Source organism: Diplotaxodon limnothrissa, linkage group LG1 (assembly GCF_057381915.1).
Source record: "Diplotaxodon limnothrissa isolate DT_005_m linkage group LG1, D_limnothrissa_male_GT1.1, whole genome shotgun sequence".
Classification (NCBI taxonomy): domain Eukaryota; kingdom Metazoa; phylum Chordata; class Actinopteri; order Cichliformes; family Cichlidae; genus Diplotaxodon; species Diplotaxodon limnothrissa.
The window spans coordinates 40,958,356-40,978,645 of record NC_140596.1 but is presented as its reverse complement, the minus strand read 5'-3'; the positions used below and the strand labels follow the sequence as shown (position 1 = coordinate 40,978,645).

General features: G+C 41.0%; 2 protein-coding genes across 3 annotated transcripts; both read right to left on the bottom strand.

Annotated features, from left to right (window-relative positions):
• Positions 1 to 1,579: 1,579 nt before the first annotated feature.
• Positions 1,580 to 3,708, bottom strand: ccnb2 (cyclin B2). The gene is made up of 8 exons (XM_085358569.1): positions 3,685 to 3,708; positions 3,418 to 3,534; positions 2,783 to 3,055; positions 2,555 to 2,713; positions 2,245 to 2,481; positions 1,939 to 2,079; positions 1,759 to 1,869; positions 1,580 to 1,681 (listed from the first exon to the last, which is right to left on the bottom strand). Exons 1-8 carry the CDS (start codon positions 3,706 to 3,708, stop codon positions 1,580 to 1,582), a joined length of 1,164 nt encoding a protein of 387 aa, XP_085214695.1.
• Positions 3,709 to 5,572: 1,864 nt separating this feature from the next.
• Positions 5,573 to 18,801, bottom strand: cars1 (cysteinyl-tRNA synthetase 1). Of its 2 annotated transcripts, XM_085358557.1 has the most exons (23): positions 18,734 to 18,801; positions 17,145 to 17,372; positions 15,398 to 15,489; positions 14,198 to 14,286; positions 13,978 to 14,074; positions 13,382 to 13,480; positions 12,719 to 12,868; positions 12,167 to 12,307; positions 11,784 to 11,872; positions 11,565 to 11,686; positions 11,257 to 11,369; positions 10,960 to 11,088; positions 10,684 to 10,813; positions 10,202 to 10,305; positions 9,764 to 9,861; positions 9,444 to 9,633; positions 9,106 to 9,174; positions 8,919 to 9,000; positions 8,715 to 8,795; positions 8,338 to 8,405; positions 7,946 to 8,005; positions 7,780 to 7,863; positions 5,573 to 7,266 (listed from the first exon to the last, which is right to left on the bottom strand). In XM_085358557.1, exons 1-23 carry the CDS (start codon positions 18,753 to 18,755, stop codon positions 7,138 to 7,140), a joined length of 2,466 nt encoding a protein of 821 aa, XP_085214683.1. In that variant the 5' UTR covers positions 18,756 to 18,801; the 3' UTR covers positions 5,573 to 7,137. The 2 variants fall into 2 exon arrangements, with proteins under 2 accessions (XP_085214683.1, XP_085214673.1); XM_085358547.1 differs by lacking the exon at positions 17,145 to 17,372.
• Positions 18,802 to 20,290: the final 1,489 nt, after the last annotated feature.

Here is a 20,290-nt window from a genome sequence, read left to right as displayed (position 1 = left end):
CGAGTTTGTGTCGTACTTTAAGGTTTACTATTGCTCGGCTAATGATATATGCAGAAAAACATGAAAAATTGCAGGTAACTGTGGCAATTTTTCATCAACTACAGCATTCACTAGGTTTTTGGTACAGTATTATCTTTACAACCGATTCCATCCAGTGATAGCCAGAAACCTCCACTAATCAGGGAATACAATTTTTTTTTCCTAACAATCTGTCAATGTATCATGTCTTTAGTGGACATCTCTTGAGTAATGTGTGCATGACATCACATGAGTAACCTCCGAAGCATTGCAAAAACTCCACTGATGTTGGTTGCACTGGCTGACAGAACATCTGATGTGGTTTGCACATTTAAACACAGGATCCAGAAAGCCATTCCAAAAGGTATATGGTGATGGTGAGGATTTAGTACATGAAGAACCGAAGATAATATCAACTTTAAGTAAATACAGACCATTGGTGTAGCACAACCATACGTTTAGGTGAAGAAATATCCATTTACATTGCATGGTAATCAGATATAAGGTTAAACGGAGTCTTCTTAAAGTAGAGGTTCTTTGTTCTCAGTTTGGCAGTAAAGAGTTAAAAGGCCTAACAGGCCAATAGGGTGGAGTTATTTAGACTCCTGGGTGTGTTTAACAAACTGACAAGAAATGTATGCTGATGTATTGAAGTTGGAAAATGGCTTAGAATTTGTGATGTTAAGCTTATTATATTAACATTGTGTCAATTTCCTACTGCTTATCCAGGTCACAGGGCTTAAGAAATGAGGCTCCCTTTGGTCTGCAGAGAAGCCTTCATAAATTGCCACCTTGCTGTAGTGGAGCTGTTTGTGTGCTAGTGATGTCAGGAGCTGCATTGTTGGGGATAAACTGTCACAAAAAACAAAACCAAAAAAAAACAAACCAAAAAAACCACAACATTCTTAAGTTTTAGCATGCAGTCCATTTAGGCTCTAATACCAGTTTCATGTCATCGCTACAGAAATGTGTTTGATAAGGACACACCCCCATTTTAGTTCAGTGCTCCAATGCAAACGTTATTCCACAAGACTTGTTTCACTTCCAGAACCAGCTGTTCTGATAGGCAGCGATATCTCCCCAGCTTCCACAATGAAGTCATTTGTGAGCCCTTTTACTGAGATGCATGCCAAGAACACAGTCAGGCTTTGCCTCATGTTTTCCACCTGTCTATGAAGACAAACCAAAAGTAGGTTATGATTTTTTTTTTGGGGGGGGGGGGGGGGAACCCACAAACACACTAAGAGTTAAAGTCTAAGAACCATCTAAAACTTTATTTCGATCTCCAACAAGGTACATTACATGCAGATGCAAAACTGTTTGCTGCCCAACAGGTATGTTTAATCATTCAATAGTTAAAATCTTCCACTGGTGGGAAGAAAAGAAAAAAAAAAAAAGTTAGAGATTAGAAAAACTTTACTTCATAGAAGCAGTTTGTAGATCCTCTGGAAGCTGCACAACAACTTCTCAGCTTTTTCTTGGATATGCAGTTCAAGGTGCATTAGAAAAAAGCCAATACAAATGGCTCAAATTCTCAGATCATAAAAAGAAAAAAGTTGAGTCAGAGTACAGCTGCTGCCATGTTCTTGACAATTGAAGATTTGAGCTGAGGAATGAGGCTGATCTTGAGAAGCTTGCTGCTCGAGTACTTTTTCCTCACAGCCTACAGAGACAGATCCTCAAGGTCAGTCTCTACTCACACATGATATGAGCTGGTGTATTTATTCTCAGCCAACTCACCTGGAACTTCGTTTTCCCTTCATTTACCAGCACAACATTTTTGGCAATGTGCTGCATGATGGGCTTCAGGTGGGCCTCGTCATAGGTAGAGTAGTGCTGCTGTGTGGGAGACTGATGGGAGGTCAATTAACAGCCAGCTTGAAGGAGCAAGATGTTCATAAAAAGTGACTTTAAACTTACCCAGGGTAGGCCGTCCAGCAGCAGCTGGGAGAGGCAGAGGGAAGCAGCAGCGACCTCAGAGGGCCTGTAGTGCACCATATTGTAGTCGAGCAGGGTCAGCTCCATCAGGTACTTGGCCAGCGTGTGTCTCTCCCCATCAGACTGATAAACATGCACGTCAAGGTTTAAGATTCTTACAGTTTCTCTAACACCTTAGCTGCCATTTTTCTTTAATACAGAGTGATACACATGCAAGTTATGAATTGGAGGCAGCCGATTCCTACACTGTTGAAGTCTTCTCCACATTAAATTCATAATGAAACTCACATTTGCCACCTTAGATGCCCGTCTGAGAAAGTGCAGTGGGAGAGGACGCCCCAGCTGAAATTTCAGGCCCTTCAGAATCTGCTGCTCCATCTCGAGAATCTGAGATTTTGTAAAGGCGTTGTCGGTTATGTAGGCAAAGTCGCCAACCTCTGGGGCATACATCTCCTCATACTTGCAGGCCACCAGCATGGCAGTCACACCGACAAGTTGCAGCTTCCTGCGAGACACTGGCTGGACCTGCAGCGTAACCAGAAGAAGCCTTTTAGATCCAGGTCACAAACCCATAGACAAGGCTGTTCAGAAACATCACCTGAAGAAAGCGGTCCAGAATGGCAACTGTGAGGTACAGAGTCTCCTGCAGCAGCTGGAACCTGGAGTGAACCTGGACCAGCCAGTCGATGAGAAGCGCTCGCATACCATCAGTGATTTCGTAGCCCTGCATGTAGTTTGCTCGTACTGTCTGCTGCAACTGAGAAGACAAACTGATGTAAGTCAGAGACGACAGCAGCTGGTGTCAGAAGGCAGGGGAAGAAACTACCTCCAGGTTGTGCAGATACTTGTAGATATCCTTCACATATTCTGAACAGAGCTGTGGCTGGTCTGCATCCTCCTCATCCACGTCCTGCACCGCAAGCAGTGCCTCAGAGAAAGCCAGGCACAACTCAGTCTCCTCCTTCATGGACACATCAGTTGCAGATTCCTCCAAAACCAAAGGAAGAGGCTCTGTAGCTGCTTGGACTGGTCGAACATCGGCAGGTTTAGCCACTTGGACACAAGATGGCTTGGCTGACACTTTTGTCTGTCCTGTTCTCTAAGGAAACACGTTTGGAATCATTACAGTTGGGAAATGCAACACGAGTCACTAATAAGACTTTCAGATTGGACAGGAATAAAATTGTTCAACTATTGCGACCTTCCCTTTTGCAAACCACTAAGGGGATTTCAGTCTGCTGCAAGGTTCTTGCTTTGGCTCAGCTAAACCAGTTGACAAGGTTTGTGTTTATTGCAAAAGACACAGACAGATGAAGTCTGGGTTGAAAGTCAGCCAGTAAAACTACTTCTAGTCTAGCAGGCATACCAATAAATCAGACCTCTATAAGACTTTATTGCCTGCTTACCAAGTGACTGCAAAGCAGACAAAATGAGTCAGGAACCAAACCAAGATGCTCTTACCTTTGTGACAGTCACTGCTGCGTTAAAGTTGGTAATCTCTCCGAGAGCTGCTCTCCTCGGACCCGCTGCTGCGGCGGCTTTCCCCGGTTTCTGCCGGTTCTCTGCGGTTAGGAGCTGCTAACGAGACAAACATGCACATTAAAAAGGCTTGACCGACTTTTCTACAGCGTGTTTAACATTACTGAAACGATAGCGTTATTATTGCAGCGCTAGCATCAACTAGCCAACAGCAGCGCTTCTCTAGCAAACAAAAGTCTTTTTACTCACCACAGCACGAACTTCCACAGACATGTTTACCGTGGGCAGCAACGAGGATACAGAGTGACCAAGAACAAGCAAAAGAGCATATAATTCAGACTAACAGAGGACAGTTTCCCAACAAAATCCGTAAACAGTTATTTCCGTAGCTAAACAACACAGCGACGAGCAGCTTTCAAATAGTTGTCCTCTAAATCTGATTGGATGTAGCGATTTCGTTCGGACGCTTGTGATTGGCTAGTGATTTCAGGTGGGAATTAAAGCCATATGAGCTTTTAAAGTGCTCGGTAACCTTATCTCACAGTCATCGCTTCATCTACAGTAATATAGCGCCAGATAGTAGATTTATAGCAAATGCTAAATAATACGTAAGCAAGTCTTATGCCTAAAGGCAACTGTTGTTAAAAACTGTGTATGAAAAGTCCCTGGTTTGGGACCCCTGTGGGGCAACCCGCTGTAGCAATCCCTTTTACTGCTTTAGATTCCTTTTTTAAAAAATTATATTTTTATTAGTCATTTTGTTTTACATTCAGATAACAAAGAGTGTATTTGGTGGCTTGACAGTGTATACATAATGCAGTATGTTTAACTTATTTACATAAAGTACATCAATACATATTATGAAGTAGAGGGTCGACCTGACATTGTACAATACATGAGAGATACACCAGTTCAGGGCTGGCCTTACATAAATTCAGGGCAGAGGGGGGACACAAAGATAATCCATTCATTCCATATTTTGTAGAATTTGTCTTCGAATTTTTAAGGAAAATGTCAATTTTTCCATTTTAAATATTTCAAAAACCACATTAAAGCAATACTTAGATGTTTGCTTTAGATTCCATTAATTTACCTTCTTACTATACTTTCATTCAATGTGAACATGGAAACACAAACAGCATCCATAGACACTACAAGCTGTCTGTAGGTAACTCTGCATGTCTGATTTGGCAGATATTGCAAAGAATCAGAATACTTTATTAATCCCAGACTATATTATGTGCTCACAGTTGCTCCAAGACAGTAAAAACCTTAAATTAAATAATACAATACTTTACTAATTTGGAAAAAAAAAAAAGCTCTAATGTATATAATAGCTCAATTATAAATATCTCAGTATATAAGAAAAATTAAATATATAAGGTTGAAATTAAGCTGTACAGGATGTGCAATAGGTCATAACTATTACAGTGTGTACTGTGCATTAGATGGAGGAGTTGTGCAGGGAGATACCTACAGACAGGAATGATCTGTGTCGTTCTGTGGTGCATTTGGGCAACGTAAGTCTCTCACTGAATGTGCTCCTGTGATAGGCCAGCACATCATGGAGCGGGTGGGTGGTCTTGCCCACCTTTGTCCTTGGACAACAGACCTGATAAGCCATGTTATGTGTATGTATGATCTGGCAATGTTCCAAACCGCCTAAACACGTTTATTGTGCACGAGGTGACTGCAGAGGAAAGTCTGTGACAAGCAACCTTTAAAAGTTCTCATTATTTCTGAATTTCCAAGAAAATATGAATGATTTTCAAGATGCCTTCAGACTCCACTGTGTTTTCCATGTGGGCCAGGCCACGTTTGACACAGAAATACATGCATTTTTATTAAATATTAAAGCTGCAACCCAAATTTGTGAACTTCAAATTAGAACCACATTTGAAACCTTACGTGTCATATTTTACGTTCCTTTAAATCAGCAAAATAAGTGACTGATGCAGAAGTATTGAATCACCTTCATGTTTACTTGGGCTGGTATTCTTCTGATCTGTCAACCACTGGCATAATGAAATTATCTCCCTATTAGGAGCTTAAACATGAATCCACAGTCACAGCATGTCACAAAGCTGACCACGTAATCATACAGCACTGCACTCGCTTACTCTTTATTTGAGCATCCCTTAAATCAATTCAAGTCATCTTATAACCACAGATATGGAGAACACGTAGTACAAAAATGCAAACCCCTGAAGGACGGCTGAATAACAAAATGCACTTTGCCATGTGATGTTACTCAAGCCACAAGAACCCATGCAACAGGTTGCAGGGGTTAAATTGTCCCAGTGTGACTTTTAAAAGAAAAACAAAAACCAGCTGCTCGAGAGTTTGGTGGCATTTTCTATTTTCAATTCCACTTCTTGATCTCACAGCGTTTCATTATGCCACAGCTGGAAATGGCCTGTGAAAATGTCCCTTTGTTGAGATGGCACAAAATAAAGAACCCAGATGTTTTAAGGAATTGCTGAATCGATGGGGTCCGAGGTGTGAGGTTCAGGGTAGTGAAAGGACCAACAGATTCTCTTTGTTCAGTTAGTTATAAAAACAAAAAACAAAAAACAAAAACCCAAAACACATCACTTGTGTTCCCATGTGCTCCAAGCACAGCAGGGTATAATGTACCACTAATTTTCTGCAACCATGAGGCAATTGCTTTTAACTTAAGGGCAGGAGGCATCTAGTTTTCCTCCATATGCTCCTAAATGAGGGTACATCCAATTAAAATAAAAATGTCCACCATACTTTATTAGCTTTTCAAGGTAACTCTTGTATAAGGTGACACAGGTATTGAGAAAGACACAAACCATCTAATGGTTTCTGTTACAAGTCACCTCTACAACTGAAACAATGAATTCAATGGTCGTTTCCCCTGTTAGGGGTGAAAATTTGATCCAGTTCTTAGCAAAGGCAAAAGTCCCTTTGACAAATGCACATTTGCATAAAAATGAACTATATTTGAATGACACAACATAGTTACTTTAACAGACCCGTGAGGTAAAAGGTCAAAAACACAGAGTGATATATCACACACTGCTGATCAGCAGGATAAAGTGTATGAAACAACAAGCTGAACTCAGTTCTACTGCGTATTCATTTGATCTCTTTCTAAGCTGGTGCAGCCCTCCACAACAGTCCTAGTTTCTTAAGTGGCCTCTGAAATTTAAATGTTTTAAATCCTTCCTCCGGGGTATCTTAATGAAGCTGTCCCAAAGATTCATGGTGGAAAAAAAAAAAAACCCACTTAAAGCTGGTGTTTCCCATTAATCCGCTAGCCACCCATTTAGCATCTTTAATTCATGAAAGCACTAACTGTTAAAAAAGGCTTTAATACTTGAACAAATGGCAGTATCACAGAGTTTCAAGAAAAACATACACTGCTAACAGAGGCTGCACCGCCACATCATCAAAATCCCACTTTATTACCTGTTGCTTTGATTTTACTGTTGTGAAAGACGTCCAACCTCCAACAGAGCAAGAACAAAGTCATGTCGGGTGGTGGTTTTCTCTCATATTGCATGGTTATGGAATGTAAATGTAACTGTTACGTAAATGGACAAAACACAATCCACACACACGTCGGTTTCCTGAACCAAAGTAGGATGAAGAGGAGACAGAATGAAGCTCTGGCCTTATTATTTATTCTATAGTTCTTCCCTGCGGTGTGGATGGATTGGCTGAACGGCAGAATCAGTTGCCATTTTGGTTCATCTGTAGATACTCGTTGTGTAACTTTTCTTGGGTCTCGTAGAGCTTGCGGAGCTTCTTGGCTTGACCTTTGCTGAGCTCCTTCCCTTCAACGTCATGAGTGGGGAAACCCTGTTAACGGCGACAAAACCAAACACACCTTTAAAGCTTTTCAGGTTGACACGGTTTGTGAGCTGTCGTTTCCATGGTAACTTTTAAATTACCTTTCTGAATTTTCCTCAAGTTCTGACGCACACACAGTTACACTGGATGCGGATGTCATTTCAAATAAGGACATTCATGTCTGTACAAGCAAATCCCCGTGAGCTAGGTCTTTCCTACTCTTGGATCCGCATCACGTCATTGACCTCAGGCACACGTCTAGCTGTGAGCACCAAATCCCCACTTTTATTGCTGTAACTTCATGATTTCGTGGCGTGGGGTCGTTGGCCCCGTGACCACCTCACGACCTGGAGTACCGGGTGCTAATCTTTGTCTTTGCTTTCCTAGATATCCCAGGTTTTAAGCCCTCAGCAACAGATTCCTGAGGTCATCAGGGCCCACGAGCCTCACCACCAACATGGCACCAGCTTAACAGGTTCTTCTCATGAAAAATTAAGCATGGGAGGTAAAATAAGGACTTACCGTTTCATCGAATTTTGAGTATTTGTCTGTTTCACTGCGAAACATTTCGCTTGCAGGGATCTTCATCTTGGCCAGTTTCGCCATCTGCAACAGTAACAGAAACATGAAGATTTCCCTGATGACACAAACGCAGAAGGTCACTGTCTATATAAACCATCAGACTGACCTCTTGCTCCTGTTTCTTCTTAGCAGCCTCTAGCTTCTTCATTTTCTTCTCTTCTTCCATCTGTGAAAGATGGAATTTTATTGTGTGAAATGTTTTAAAACACATGTTTGCATTTTTAAAAAACAATTTTACATAAAAATGAAGGCTTGCAGTGGACTTCTGTTAAAATTGTAAATCAGCTAAGAATTTCTTTTGTCTGAACAAACTAGCTGTTAGATGTTGAAATGCCCGTCCTTATATCCTTGGAAACTCAGCGTCCTTCAGTTTTGGGAGGGAGCACTTCTTTTTCTGGCTTATCGTTTACTTTAAATTGGGATAAATTATCTCCTGTCAATCTTAGGACCTAAACTGCTCCAGACATGCACTCGATGTGTGATGATGTCTTCTCTTACCCTCTTCTTCTCCTCTCTCTCCTTCAGTAATGTCTCCTTGTCCACTAGCTTCACCACAGTGGGCAGGCCTGCAACACAACCACTTTATTTTCCAACACTCTTCACTTTGTAAGAACAAAACAAGGTCAGAACTTTTTTACATTCTTACGAAGAGAGTAAAGGCTCGGATTTATTGAGCAGGGCATCTTACTGCGCTGCAGTCATAAAGATGTGATGAATGGAGCGGATAATGATTTCGTGACACAGACGTAGCCAGTTTATTCCAGTAATAACTAACCCAGTCCACAGACGGCTGCGCAAAGGAGGCAGACCTGATGAGGAAGATCAAAACCTGAGCCGATTCTTTATCTCTATAACTTCAAACACAGACATCTTACCTTCGTGATCTTCCAGACGTACTCCAAGCTCTGGCAACATGTCGTCACGGACAACATCGCAGAGCTGCAGCAGCTCTGTCACTGAATAAGTAAGAAAAGAAAAAAAAGAAGAAGAATTTCATGTTTCAGTTCTCTCTGATTCAACATGGAGGTGATGTTTTGAGTTATAAAGTAAACAGTTTTGTTTAAAGCGCATGTTCTTACCTTTCTGCTCTCGAGCAATTTTGCGGACGCGCTCTCTAAAATCTGACAGCACTGTGAGGTATGGCATCACTGCGCTCTCCAGCTGTGGACAATTAAGGGGAATTTTTCATATGCAGTACATTTCTCATAATAATAATGCCACAAGAGACACAATTCAATCACAAAAAGTGAAAACCAGTTCACTTACATCAACACTCTGACTCTGTCCACCCATGGGAAAACCTATGGGGTCCGATCCTTCAACTGCACCAAATATCTAGACAACAACAAAAGTTTCATTTGAAGGGTTTGTTAGGCATCTCCACACTGATTTTGCCCAGTAATGGAGTTGTTTCTTAACTTGGAGAAGTAACAAAGTGTATCACATCCACTTTCATGTGTGTGAATGGATGAATGAGGCATGTTGTATAAATGAGATAAGAACAAACAGCATGATTTCTCCTCCATACAGAATCAAGGTGTTCTGTAAAATTCATTATTCTGAGAGCTGTGAAACGATAAACGCAGCAGCAGAAACGTGCTCACCTTCAGCATGTTGGTGAGGTACGCAGCAATACTTTCCATCAGCATGCGGTTGGGCCTGAGTTTGACGCTCTTCTTGCTGGCAATGTAACCGTTGCTTTGGCTGACCAGCGTTCTCATCTCCTCCATGGCAGTGCGGGTGTCCACGTTGTCACACAGAGCCTCGTGGACGGCAGACTTCCTGTCACAGAAACTACACAACACAAGTCACTTTTTAGTTTTAAGTATGAATGTGTTGTGTTTGCACGCACACAACTCTGAAAGTGCAAATTTTGATGAAGAACAACAAACTGGTCTTCTAATCTACCGAGTCGCTCTCTCACCTGTTGTTGAGCTCCACCTCTGCCGTCTCCCACTTCTCAAACTGACCAGTGATGTCAGTAGGCGCACGCAGGATGTCTTTCACATTCAGGAAGAACTCCTTTCAAATAGAATAGAACAGAATTCAACTTTGTTGTCATTGCACATGCACAGGTACAGGGCAACGAAATGCAGTTTGCATCCATCCAGAAGTGCTTTAGTGATATAGATATATTACAATATATATTAGCAATAATATAGATATGTAAGTATATTACAGAAATGGGTCTATTATGGTATGTTATAATGTACACGGTATGAAGTATGTTGTGAATATTCTATAGCTATAAGTATGTACAGGCTGTAGTGAGTACAAGCTACAAATAACAAACAAAACAAAAACAGATCAACACAAAACAGACAAATCTTCCAACACTGTCTTTGTTCTTGCTTTCACCTACTTTCATAAACTTCTCGTACTGGACGGCTGACTCCATCGTGTTAGAAGAATAGTCCAGAGTGTCCTTCCAGGAATGCATCAAGAAAGCCAGACGGAGCTGACGTGCTGCGTGGAGACAAACAGTGAGACCGTTAAATAGTTCTACTCTAACTGAAGAACTTAGTGTTCATTATGGATAACGTGTTTCTCTTCAGATATAAAATAAGTAACAACTGCTGTTGGGGTGAGAGAGGGAACCATTGCATTCAATAATAATTAAATGCAAAGTGGTGTATAAACAGATAATAAGTGAAAAAGTATGTCTGAAGAAGAAACGCATCATGGGAACCCCCAGCAGCATTCAGTTTGCTGTTAAAATGATGATTTTGGCTTTGAGCTGTGACCGTTTGTGCAGCCTCATAGCTGGAAAAACTCCCTGACAGTTTATTAATGGTGATGTATGCTCAAGTGATGCAGTCTACAAAGCAGGAACACATGTATCACCTGTGTTCTTCGCCAAGGCGTCCTTGATCGTGATGAAATTCTTCAGAGACTTTGACATCTTGCAGCCTGAGATTGTCAGGTGCCCGGTGTGCAGAAAGTACTGGACCCAGTAATCGTTCTCAAAGAACGCCTGTAAGCAGCACAAGCAACTGTGGTCATAACAGGTTTTACCCTTCATCACTGGAAACGGCTTTAAACACATTCAGGATGTTTCAAAGTGTGTGTTACGTCAGGCATTTACATAGTAAACAGGAACACATTTTCTGCAACAGTTACCTCTGACTGAGCCAGCTCGTTGTCATGATGAGGGAATCGCAGATCAAACCCTCCCCCGTGGATGTCCATCGACTCGCCCAAGATAGAGCCAGCCATGGCTGAACATTCAATGTGCCACCCGGGTCTTCCCTGTCACAACATTCAAAGAAAACACCGATGACTTCCTTTCTCATAAGTACAAATTCTCGTTCCATTTCACAGAGCCTCAAATGACACTTTCACGTTTATATAAAAGAAAAGCTTTAAATGCAAAGGATGATCACACGGTCTTTAAAGTCTCTGAAAATGAAGGCTCACCTTCCCCCATGGAGAGCCCCATGATGGTTCTCCAGGCTTGGAGGCTTTCCACAATGCAAAGTCATTCGGTGACTTTTTCTCACTTAGTCTCTCTGCAGAAATGCTCAGATCTCCTACAGAGCCAGGAAAACAACGACAACAGGTTAAAAACTGAACATTGTACTTATTCTCTACTCAAATATTGGTAGGAGGGAAATCTTGGTGAATCTCTTCTGCTCTCACTGAGTCAAGCACTGAAAATCCCCGACCTGTTGTCTGTTGTCGGGCATGTCTGCACCTGTTGTGTGGTGCTTGTTTTATAAGTGTACCTTCTCCCTCTTGTAAAGCTTTCTGATCGCCGACCGCCTCCGGCACCAGTTTAGCGTACGAGTGCTGCGGACTGGAATCAAACTTCAAGGTGTCAAAGTATACTGAACCGTTTGACTCGTACCTGCAGACACCAGAGAAACAAGTAACTATAGCGACAGCGATGCAAGCAGTTCGTTCGGTACGACACAAATCGTGAACAGCGGCAGCATCTTCCTCACCCATAACCATTTGAAACTATTTTCCTCACAAACTCCACGATCTCAGGCACGTATTCACTGACTCGAGTAAGGACATCAGGGGGAAGAACCTGTGTGCCAAAATGACAACTTAAATCCAGTTACAGCAGGAAAATGCTGATTTCAAAGCACATTTTAACAATGATATTTTAGACATAGTGTCCTTCCAGTAACAGAAGTTTGGACAGAGCAGTTTCAGCCATTGTTATCTCAGAAACGGTAACGTTCAACAACACAAGTAAAACTGAACAATTCATAGAAAAAGTTTCTTTACACATGTTGGATTTTTACAGGGGGCGTTTATTTAATTCCTTTAAGAGATTTTCTCAGAAAATCAAAAAATCATTTGGCTTTTTTATACTTACATTGAGTGCTTTCATATCTTTGTGATAGTCTTCTTCCCAGTATTTAGGGAGAAGGGAGAAGATGGAATTCTCTGTGACGTGACTTCCGAATTGTTTGTCCAACCAGTCTGCCAGCAAGTCCTTGGAATTCTCCAACAACACCTTGGGGAAGAAAAGACAATTCAATTGGACTTGTTGAGCTCATTTCCAGCTCCACACTTTTATTCGTGGTCACTATTAACAGAGTAGTTTTGCAGGATTCTAGTGATAAAACGATCCTTATTAGTTCTTGGTGCAGACCTGGTAAAACTGGGTGGAGTTCCTAGTTGGAACTCAGATCAGTCACACTAACCCTGAGTTACTAATCCCAAATGGTGGCAGTGAATACAAGCAGTAATAAAGCTAATCTGTCCTCCCACTGTTGTAAATGTAGAGCACTGACCATCTATCCATGAATCTGCTGCAGTTATTTTGGAAGCACAAAAAAAGCAAACAAAATAAAAACAAAAAAAGCATTTTCTGTATTTCTAGTGATATTTCTCTGAAGTTGCCACCACATCAGAACAGACTCACGTGTGCCAGAGGTCGTATGACTTCATCTGCGGCTTTGCTCTCCATTGCTGCTTGCAGCGGTTGCAGACTGGCTGTAACTGCACTGTCCAGCCTTTCCAGCATCTGCTTCTTGTCCGGGTCTGTGGTGGAAGCCAGCTGGGCCTGAAACGGCTGGAATTGGCAGAATAACACACAGAAATCCACAGAAATTAAAAAAACTTTCAGCTTGTCTCTGTTTTTAGATAGAGCTGAAGCTTGGACTTCTACTAGCTACAGTACAGGGTGTACTGATGCTTGTGTCTATAGAGTCTAGTGTTTGTGCATGCTGTGGTTAACCAGCTGCTACTTCACAAACACTGATACAACCCATAGGGAAACCAACAGAGCCTGCCGATGGAGCAGAGTTGTTGTAGGAGGAGGTTTGCAACTAGATCTTCTGATATTATAAACTCAGTGACATAAATGTTTAACATTAACGCAGTATTTATCTGTTTTACTAAGTACTGCACAGTTCTGTTTTGTGTTATTTGAATTATCTGCCTCGCTAAATAATGACCAATAATCTCCAGAGAGATACATGCTGTGCGATCAATGAAAACAAAGAGAGAAGATTTACACCATCACTGTCAGATCAATAAGTACTTCACACAGGTGCAGTGCATCCAGGGCTTAAACCTGTCTCACCGTTCTGGCGCTGAGCACATCCTGCAGTATTTGAGCCGCTTGTGGCTGTTTCTCTTTGTACTGGTCCAGAAGGTAATTCTGCCGGGCTCTTTTAATGATCTGAAAGAAGAATATCCCAATAATAAACCAAAACAGCAGAGTTTGCTTATGCCAAAAGTTCAAAAGCATTCTGCATGTATTGCAACATCAGCTCCATAGTAGGACAGTCTGGGTGCTAAACTGGCCTGTCCTGTAGTCCTGACGCCCGTTTAGCCCATTACAAAACAACAAATACAAATCAGCTCCTAATTTTCTGAGCAGCTGTGTACATTTATGTTTTCCCCCTGTCTAATTAGGTCATCACAAGACCCTGAATTCCTGCCATAACTTCTCAGAGACATGTCAGCTTACAAGCTGAACCTGTTTTTACCTGCCTATAAACACACAGACAGATGTGTGAACATGTGAATGTTAACAAGGACCTTGCACTTATTTCAACAGGGCTGCATTAATCATTACAGACACAGATGAGCTTGGACAACCCATCTCCCACATTTCATGCAAAAACCTTTATTAAAAAAATTAAAAACATCTAAAACACATCAAAGCAGACTTACTTTGTCATCTATGTCTGTAATGTTCATGCAGTAGATCACATCATACTTGAAGTAGTCCCTCAGTATCCTTCGCAGAATATCAAAGGATATGTAGGATCTGCATAAAGCAAATTATTCATTAAAATGTTGTTGTAATAGAAAAAAATATAACAGTCTCGCTCTATGAAGGATCATTTCCAACCCAGAATTTCAGTGCTTAAATTCCTCTGATCTTGCTTACCTGGCATGTCCCATGTGGGAGGCATCGTACACTGTAGGACCACAGCAGTACCATGTTACTTTATTCCCTTTCTGAGGAACAAACAGCTCCTGAAACATGGAGGTTATGAACTTAAATGAGGATAACAAATACTTTAAAATAAAAAAATCTGATAAAAATGTATCTTACTGGTGGCAGCGGTATTTTTAAATGCAGTGTAATAGAAACGAGAGCCACAGCGAGAGATTAGGTTGCATAGATGGTTTTATTTCTACGTTTGTTTTTTCAGTCGAGACTTCTTCCTGATCCAGAACAGTCTGGTTGTGCCAGACTAACGCTCATCTAAGAAATACGGGCATGTTTATCAGCGCCACAAAGAGCCTTAAGCTAAAGACCATCTCGCTACACTTAAAATCATCTGGAAACCAGTTGTGTGTGCATGTGGCAAAATGCAAGCAGACTATAAAAATATGCATTAAATCTACAAATGTGAAGTGAAAGTGCTGCATTCTATACCAAGAATGAGAGCACATCTGTCACAAGATACATCAGTCAAAAGAAATGTGACTATAACTTCTTTAAACCATACCTGGATTGCATACTTTGGAAAACAGTGAGGCTTTAAATCCTGTCACTATTAAAAACTTGAATGAAATAATCTAAATATATATGCATTCTTTCTTTTTATAAGTTGTACAGTAACGATCACAGACTCTTTAGAATTGTGTTTGCTTCAGTGGTTTAGCCCTGCGTCAGGCTGCCCACCTGTCCAATGGATGACGTGCACGGTCATACTTTTATTCCCATGTCTGCTCCTACATACGTTTCTATTGCAGCTCCAATTGTTAGTCACAAATGTGGGCGAAACGCTCACAGTTACATGGCAGAAACCGAGAGCTACAGATGCTTCGTGTAATAAACGAAGCGCCAAAGCACAAAATTTGCATCGATTATTTTTTAAGTTATTCGAGTTACTCGGTGAATTGTTGCAGCCCCTTATTAATCCCTTGTAACTTTAACAGGCCTCATAATCTTAATTTGCCTGCAAATCATAGCTTATCGTTTCAATTTCACATCACTGCATGAGTATAAATAAAACTGACTCTGTCCAGCCTGTGGCTATATATACATTGAGGGATGCGGTATCTAATGTAGCGACTTCACGAGGACCTCATTTCCCAGCAACACCAGCACTGATGTGCGCTTTACATTCGTCTCTACCTTTGCTCTTGTCAGGCTGTTGTAGAGTCGCAGCTGAGGAACATCTGTTCCTGCTGGTGGAGACCAAGGAGGCTGGACACGCTTTCCTTTGACTAAAAAAAGAAAGGAACAAGGGACAATTTCAGTTTTCACATCATAAGAAAAGGGGTTCTACCTCTGTCGAAGCTATTCATATGGATGCTTTGGTGACATCATGTTCCATTAGGGCTAATTAATAAGACTAATCAATAAAGGCTACCAATAAGACAGTGACTCAGAGCTCACGTCAGATAACATGAGACAGTGAAAGAGCAAAGAACTGATGCCCAGTGCTGTGATAATGGTTCAAAAACTGTGACACATGTAAATGGATTTATTTTTGCTTGAAATAGTTAAAGTAAAGCAATGACAGAAATCTGTTATAGGTTCTAGTGCAGTGCTGAGGAGTGTGATATTTCAACAGTAGTTAACAATAAATATAAATATTCTCATCATCCCATTCTTATCAAAGACACACAATAAAGTTTCCTCTTCATCAGTGTCAACAAAAGAAAATATTTCCTCTTTAGTCTGAACTTCTGTCACTGTGTCTACCTACTGTGCTTCAATTTCCAGTCAAATATTTGCTCAAAGGCAGGGTTCAACATCCACACAGCGCATCAGAAAAAGAGTTGATGCAGTCTGCACAAAGGGAAAGCACAAGTACTGTTCACAAGCAGTGCAACCCTGCTAGAATATGGAATCTAAAAATAGTTAGATACCCCATATGATTAGTTAAAAAACAACTTCAAGTGGACACATTGTGCTTAAGATTGCTAATGGTCAACACGTTTATTTAACATGGCCAGAGTCACTGGTCATAGCTGGCGAACATATCCTTGATAACCCCGACCAAAAGAAGCAGGTAAGCCCAAGAACTCCCCAGGAAACTCCACTGAGGACACAGAGTGAGGGAGGCTGCTGTCCCCAGAAGTCTACAGAACCAGAAGTCTTTTAACAACCACATGGTAAAAATAAATTTTTTTAAAATATACAGTTTTGAAGCATTTCTGGTTTTGCTTCACCTTTCAGACCCCAAACTTACATCTATCGTGTCTACTGTGTCCTTGTAAAGAAGAATGGAATTTTCCAGTAACACAGCAGAGTTAAATGGAAAGTGAAGGTGAAAGAAATGAAGGAAATCTAGACATCCGAGACTGGCACAGCATCAGATGAGCAAAACAACACACTGGAGTCCCCGGATAAAAATACAGCGATGAAAGTGAGCGTAATAGGTCAAATTTACTATTTACTGGCTTTTTTAATAAGAGTTTCACTCCCACTCACATCAGCCACGTAACCAAGTACGCTCTTACACATCGTTTAGATTAATAAATAAACATTTCATCAGTTACTCTTTCTTTTCATGATGTTTTACATTTTTTGTAAAGTTGTCCTTATTAATATTAAGCTATTTAGCCAGGTATGGGAACAAAGAGTATTTGCCTGTGGGGTTCTTCACCAGCTGTTGCTGCCGTGTTTACACAGCGATAACGCGAGTCTCCTCAGCGCTTAGCTGCAGGTACCACACACATCAAGTTGCTATGACTGACATCAAAAGTGCAAGCTAAAACAGAGTTCATTCCAGTGCCTGCAAAGGAAGCCTTAGTTCATGCTGAGAGTCAGTTTGTTTAAGAGGGCACGTCACAGCCTCAGAGTGCCTCCACATCCACGGCCAGCAGGCGCAGGACCACATCTAGCCTGTTCATGCCTTCAGCTTTCTACTCACTGCTGCTTTCTGGGTTGAGGTCCTGTTGCAGGGCTGCTATGTGTCTGTACCAGCGCAGAGCGTGGACATGTTGTGGATCTGGGGGTCTGTGGAGGAGCTTAAAGGCTTTCTGGTCGACCTGGGTGGGGCTGAACCCAGCCAGGTAGCTGCGTGAGGTTAGGTAGTCATTCAGGGCCACTGTCAGTGCAGCCTCCTCACTTATCTGTAGCAAGAAGCCATACTCAAAGGCTGCAGAAACAAGAGGGCAAATGTTCGCAAAGAATTACCACCTTACTCCACTGGACAGTGGAATAACCAATGAGACTAATGACTTTGGTCAGAGCCAAGAATTACTCGATCAGTTGGAAAGTCAGCACACGTCCAAAGTAAACTGCACTTATGAGTGAGTTAAATGAAACTACTCGCTACCCAAACATAGCCTAGCAGAACTAATGCTGAATAACACTGGCCTTTAGCCACTCACAGAGAACCTTATATATGTATAAGAAAACAAAAGAGGTGCAAGCACTGAGTGGAAACAGGAGAAAGCAAAAGATGGAGAAAAAAAATGTAATTAAGGGTGCAGGTTACATGTCTTATAGAAGCAACCCGTGATTTTCATACTGTGTTACTATTTGAGCTGTAATTCTAACTGCAGGTCAACAAGTATTTGGACAGGAACACATTTTATATCAATCAAGGGGCTGAAAATAAATACAGCAAATATTGGTAAAACTGTTAATGTTACCAATGTTTTAAAGGGTCAGGTTTCACTGATTTAAAGGTAAATTAGGAACGTACTAATAAGCAATTTCTTAGTTATTTTAGGTTCATTTCCTTCTTAACTTGAAGCTGAAAGTCTGCACTTTAATCACACCTCGACTGTTTTATTTCATTGTATAAAATGTATAAAATTTAAATTACTGACCTGAGAGTAAAAATCACAGTAAGCACTTGAAAACGTTAACAGTGTTTCTCATAACAGGCTAAGTTATACTACTACTACTACTACTAGTAGTAGTAATAATAATAACAATAATTTCAATGCTTTCCATAAACCTTTGTAAAAATATCAAACAAAAAGGCGATACTGTCGGATGCTAATAATTTTCTTAAAGATGACACGAAAGAAGATGGAACTTAAACCCGAACATAGACTTAAACAAACCACAGTTCAACAAAAACACCCCACACATCACACAGGAATAGGTTCACTAAAACACTATAAACAAATAAAAGAGAATAAACTGTAGTTACTTCATAACATCCTGTTTGACTGGACAAATGAGCCGAAGATGAGGCTACCTTTTTTAAACGCAGACAAATTGCTAAATAGTATTTGCTGCCCTGTGTTTATGCCGAGGTATTAAGTATTAGTTTAAGCTGTATTTTTTATATGAAATTCGGCTTGTCACTCATTGACAGTGTTTCCTTTAGCTAAGCGGCTCAACTGCAGACTTTGGGACACAGCTCTACATATTAGCTAGCCTGAGCGTTAGCATATTCGCTGTGACACTTCATCAAAATGCGTTAGGTTGTGCTGTCATAGCTTTATGCGGTTTTTCAACTAACGAACCCATAAAGCAAACACCATATATTATTTACTGTACCCGGATCACCCGAAGCCGACATTGTCACAGTAATCAAAGGCTGGATGCTGATGCAACAATAACGTGCCCGGAAGAAGAACCCGTATAAACGACGGTAGGAATAGGAACCAAAGTGTTTGAACCTGAGAGCTGGCGGACATAAATGATGGTACACTCAATGTTTTTTGTTTTTGTTCTGTCTGTGTGTGTGTGTGTGTGTGTGTGTGTGTGTGTGTGTGTGTGTGTGTGTGTGTGTGTGTGTGTGTGTTTGTTTAAGACACTGGAATGCAATGCAATAAAATAAAATACTATATACAATAGAATAAAATAGAAATACAAATGCTATATACAACTGAGTAAGAAAATACAAAAGTACAACTTCGTCAGAAGAAGAATTGTACAAGAATTGCACATATAGCAGTCTTATTGCACATGTGAGGGTTTGATCAGCTGCAAAAGTCTTTGTTGTGGAGTCTGACAGCAGTGGGGAGGAAAGACCTGCGAAATCTCTCCGTCCCACACCGTGGGTGCCGCAGTCTCCCACTGAAGGAGCTGCTCAGTGCTGTCAGAGTCTCTTGCATGGGGTGGGAGATGTTGTCCAACAGGGATGACAGCTTAGCCGCCATTCCCCTGTCACTCACCACCTCCACTGGGTCCAGAGGGCATCCTAGAACAGAGCAGCATCCTAGAACTTTTAAGGAAAAGTTGATGATCAATCAAGCTTAAGTTATATGGGCACGAGCTGGAAATTTTTTTTAAAAATGATTTCTTGGAATGTGGTTTTAAATCTCAGTGGAAAAGTACCGAGATTCTATAGTTAAACAGAATCTGAAAAAAAGAAAGAAAATAAAAAATATATATCTAGTTTTTGTTGCCTACATTGTAGACTCTACATTGTAGAGGGTGACGTTGCCTTTAAACAGGGTACAGTCAGGGGTTAAAGTGGGATTCAGCAGGTGGAGGAACCCTAAAATTGGCTGTAATGGCTCAATGTGGGGAAAAGTATAATAACACAATAACTTCTATTGAGAGCTCCAGTATATTTTCTTAGGCTGTGATCAAATGACCTGCTGCTCTTTGTGGATTTACACAAATTAATTCAACAAGGTGTTAGCAGGTGTTTCATGAGTTGTCCTGGCTGATTTCCATCCTCTACACTGACAGTATCTTGTTTATGCAGTCTTTTTTCTAAATGGTATAAAGTTTTATGAAGGTGGAATTCAGTCAGTGGATCATCAGCTAAAATTCATTTGAATCTCTGCTACACTTGATCCAGGGCGGTCCTGGCCTGTTTGGCGCCCTGGGCGAACACTCCCTTTACCCCTAATCCTAAAGTGTATTTTTATTTTCTTACTTTTCTTATATTTATTGTTTGTTTACTTGCACTGCTGTAACTGGAGCCTCGTCATCTTGTCTCTCTATATACTGGACTGTATGTAGCGGAGATGACAATAAAGTTTATTTTGACTTCAGCAGTGAGCAGGCGCACCGAAGACTCTCGCGCTCACTTTTCGTGTATAGAATTTCGAAAAAAACATCGGTGCAAATAATAAGTCTGTATCATGATGTCTGGTGTTT

Coding starts and splice junctions, on each gene's coding strand:
- ccnb2 (XM_085358569.1), bottom strand. CDS start 3,708: ATGTCTGTGGAAGTTCGTGCTGTG. Junction 2,080..2,244: donor GGGCATCTAAGGTGGCAAAT/GTGAGTTTCATT, acceptor CATGTTTATCAG/TCTGATGGGGAGAGACACAC. Junction 1,682..1,758: donor AAGGGAAAACGAAGTTCCAG/GTGAGTTGGCTG, acceptor CTGTCTCTGTAG/GCTGTGAGGAAAAAGTACTC.
- cars1 (XM_085358557.1), bottom strand. CDS start 18,755: ATGTCGGCTTCGGGTGATCCGG. Junction 15,490..17,144: donor CCTCAACCCAGAAAGCAGCA/GTGAGTAGAAAG, acceptor TTCTTTTTTTAG/TCAAAGGAAAGCGTGTCCAG. Junction 11,873..12,166: donor AAGATATGAAAGCACTCAAT/GTAAGTATAAAA, acceptor TTTGGCACACAG/GTTCTTCCCCCTGATGTCCT.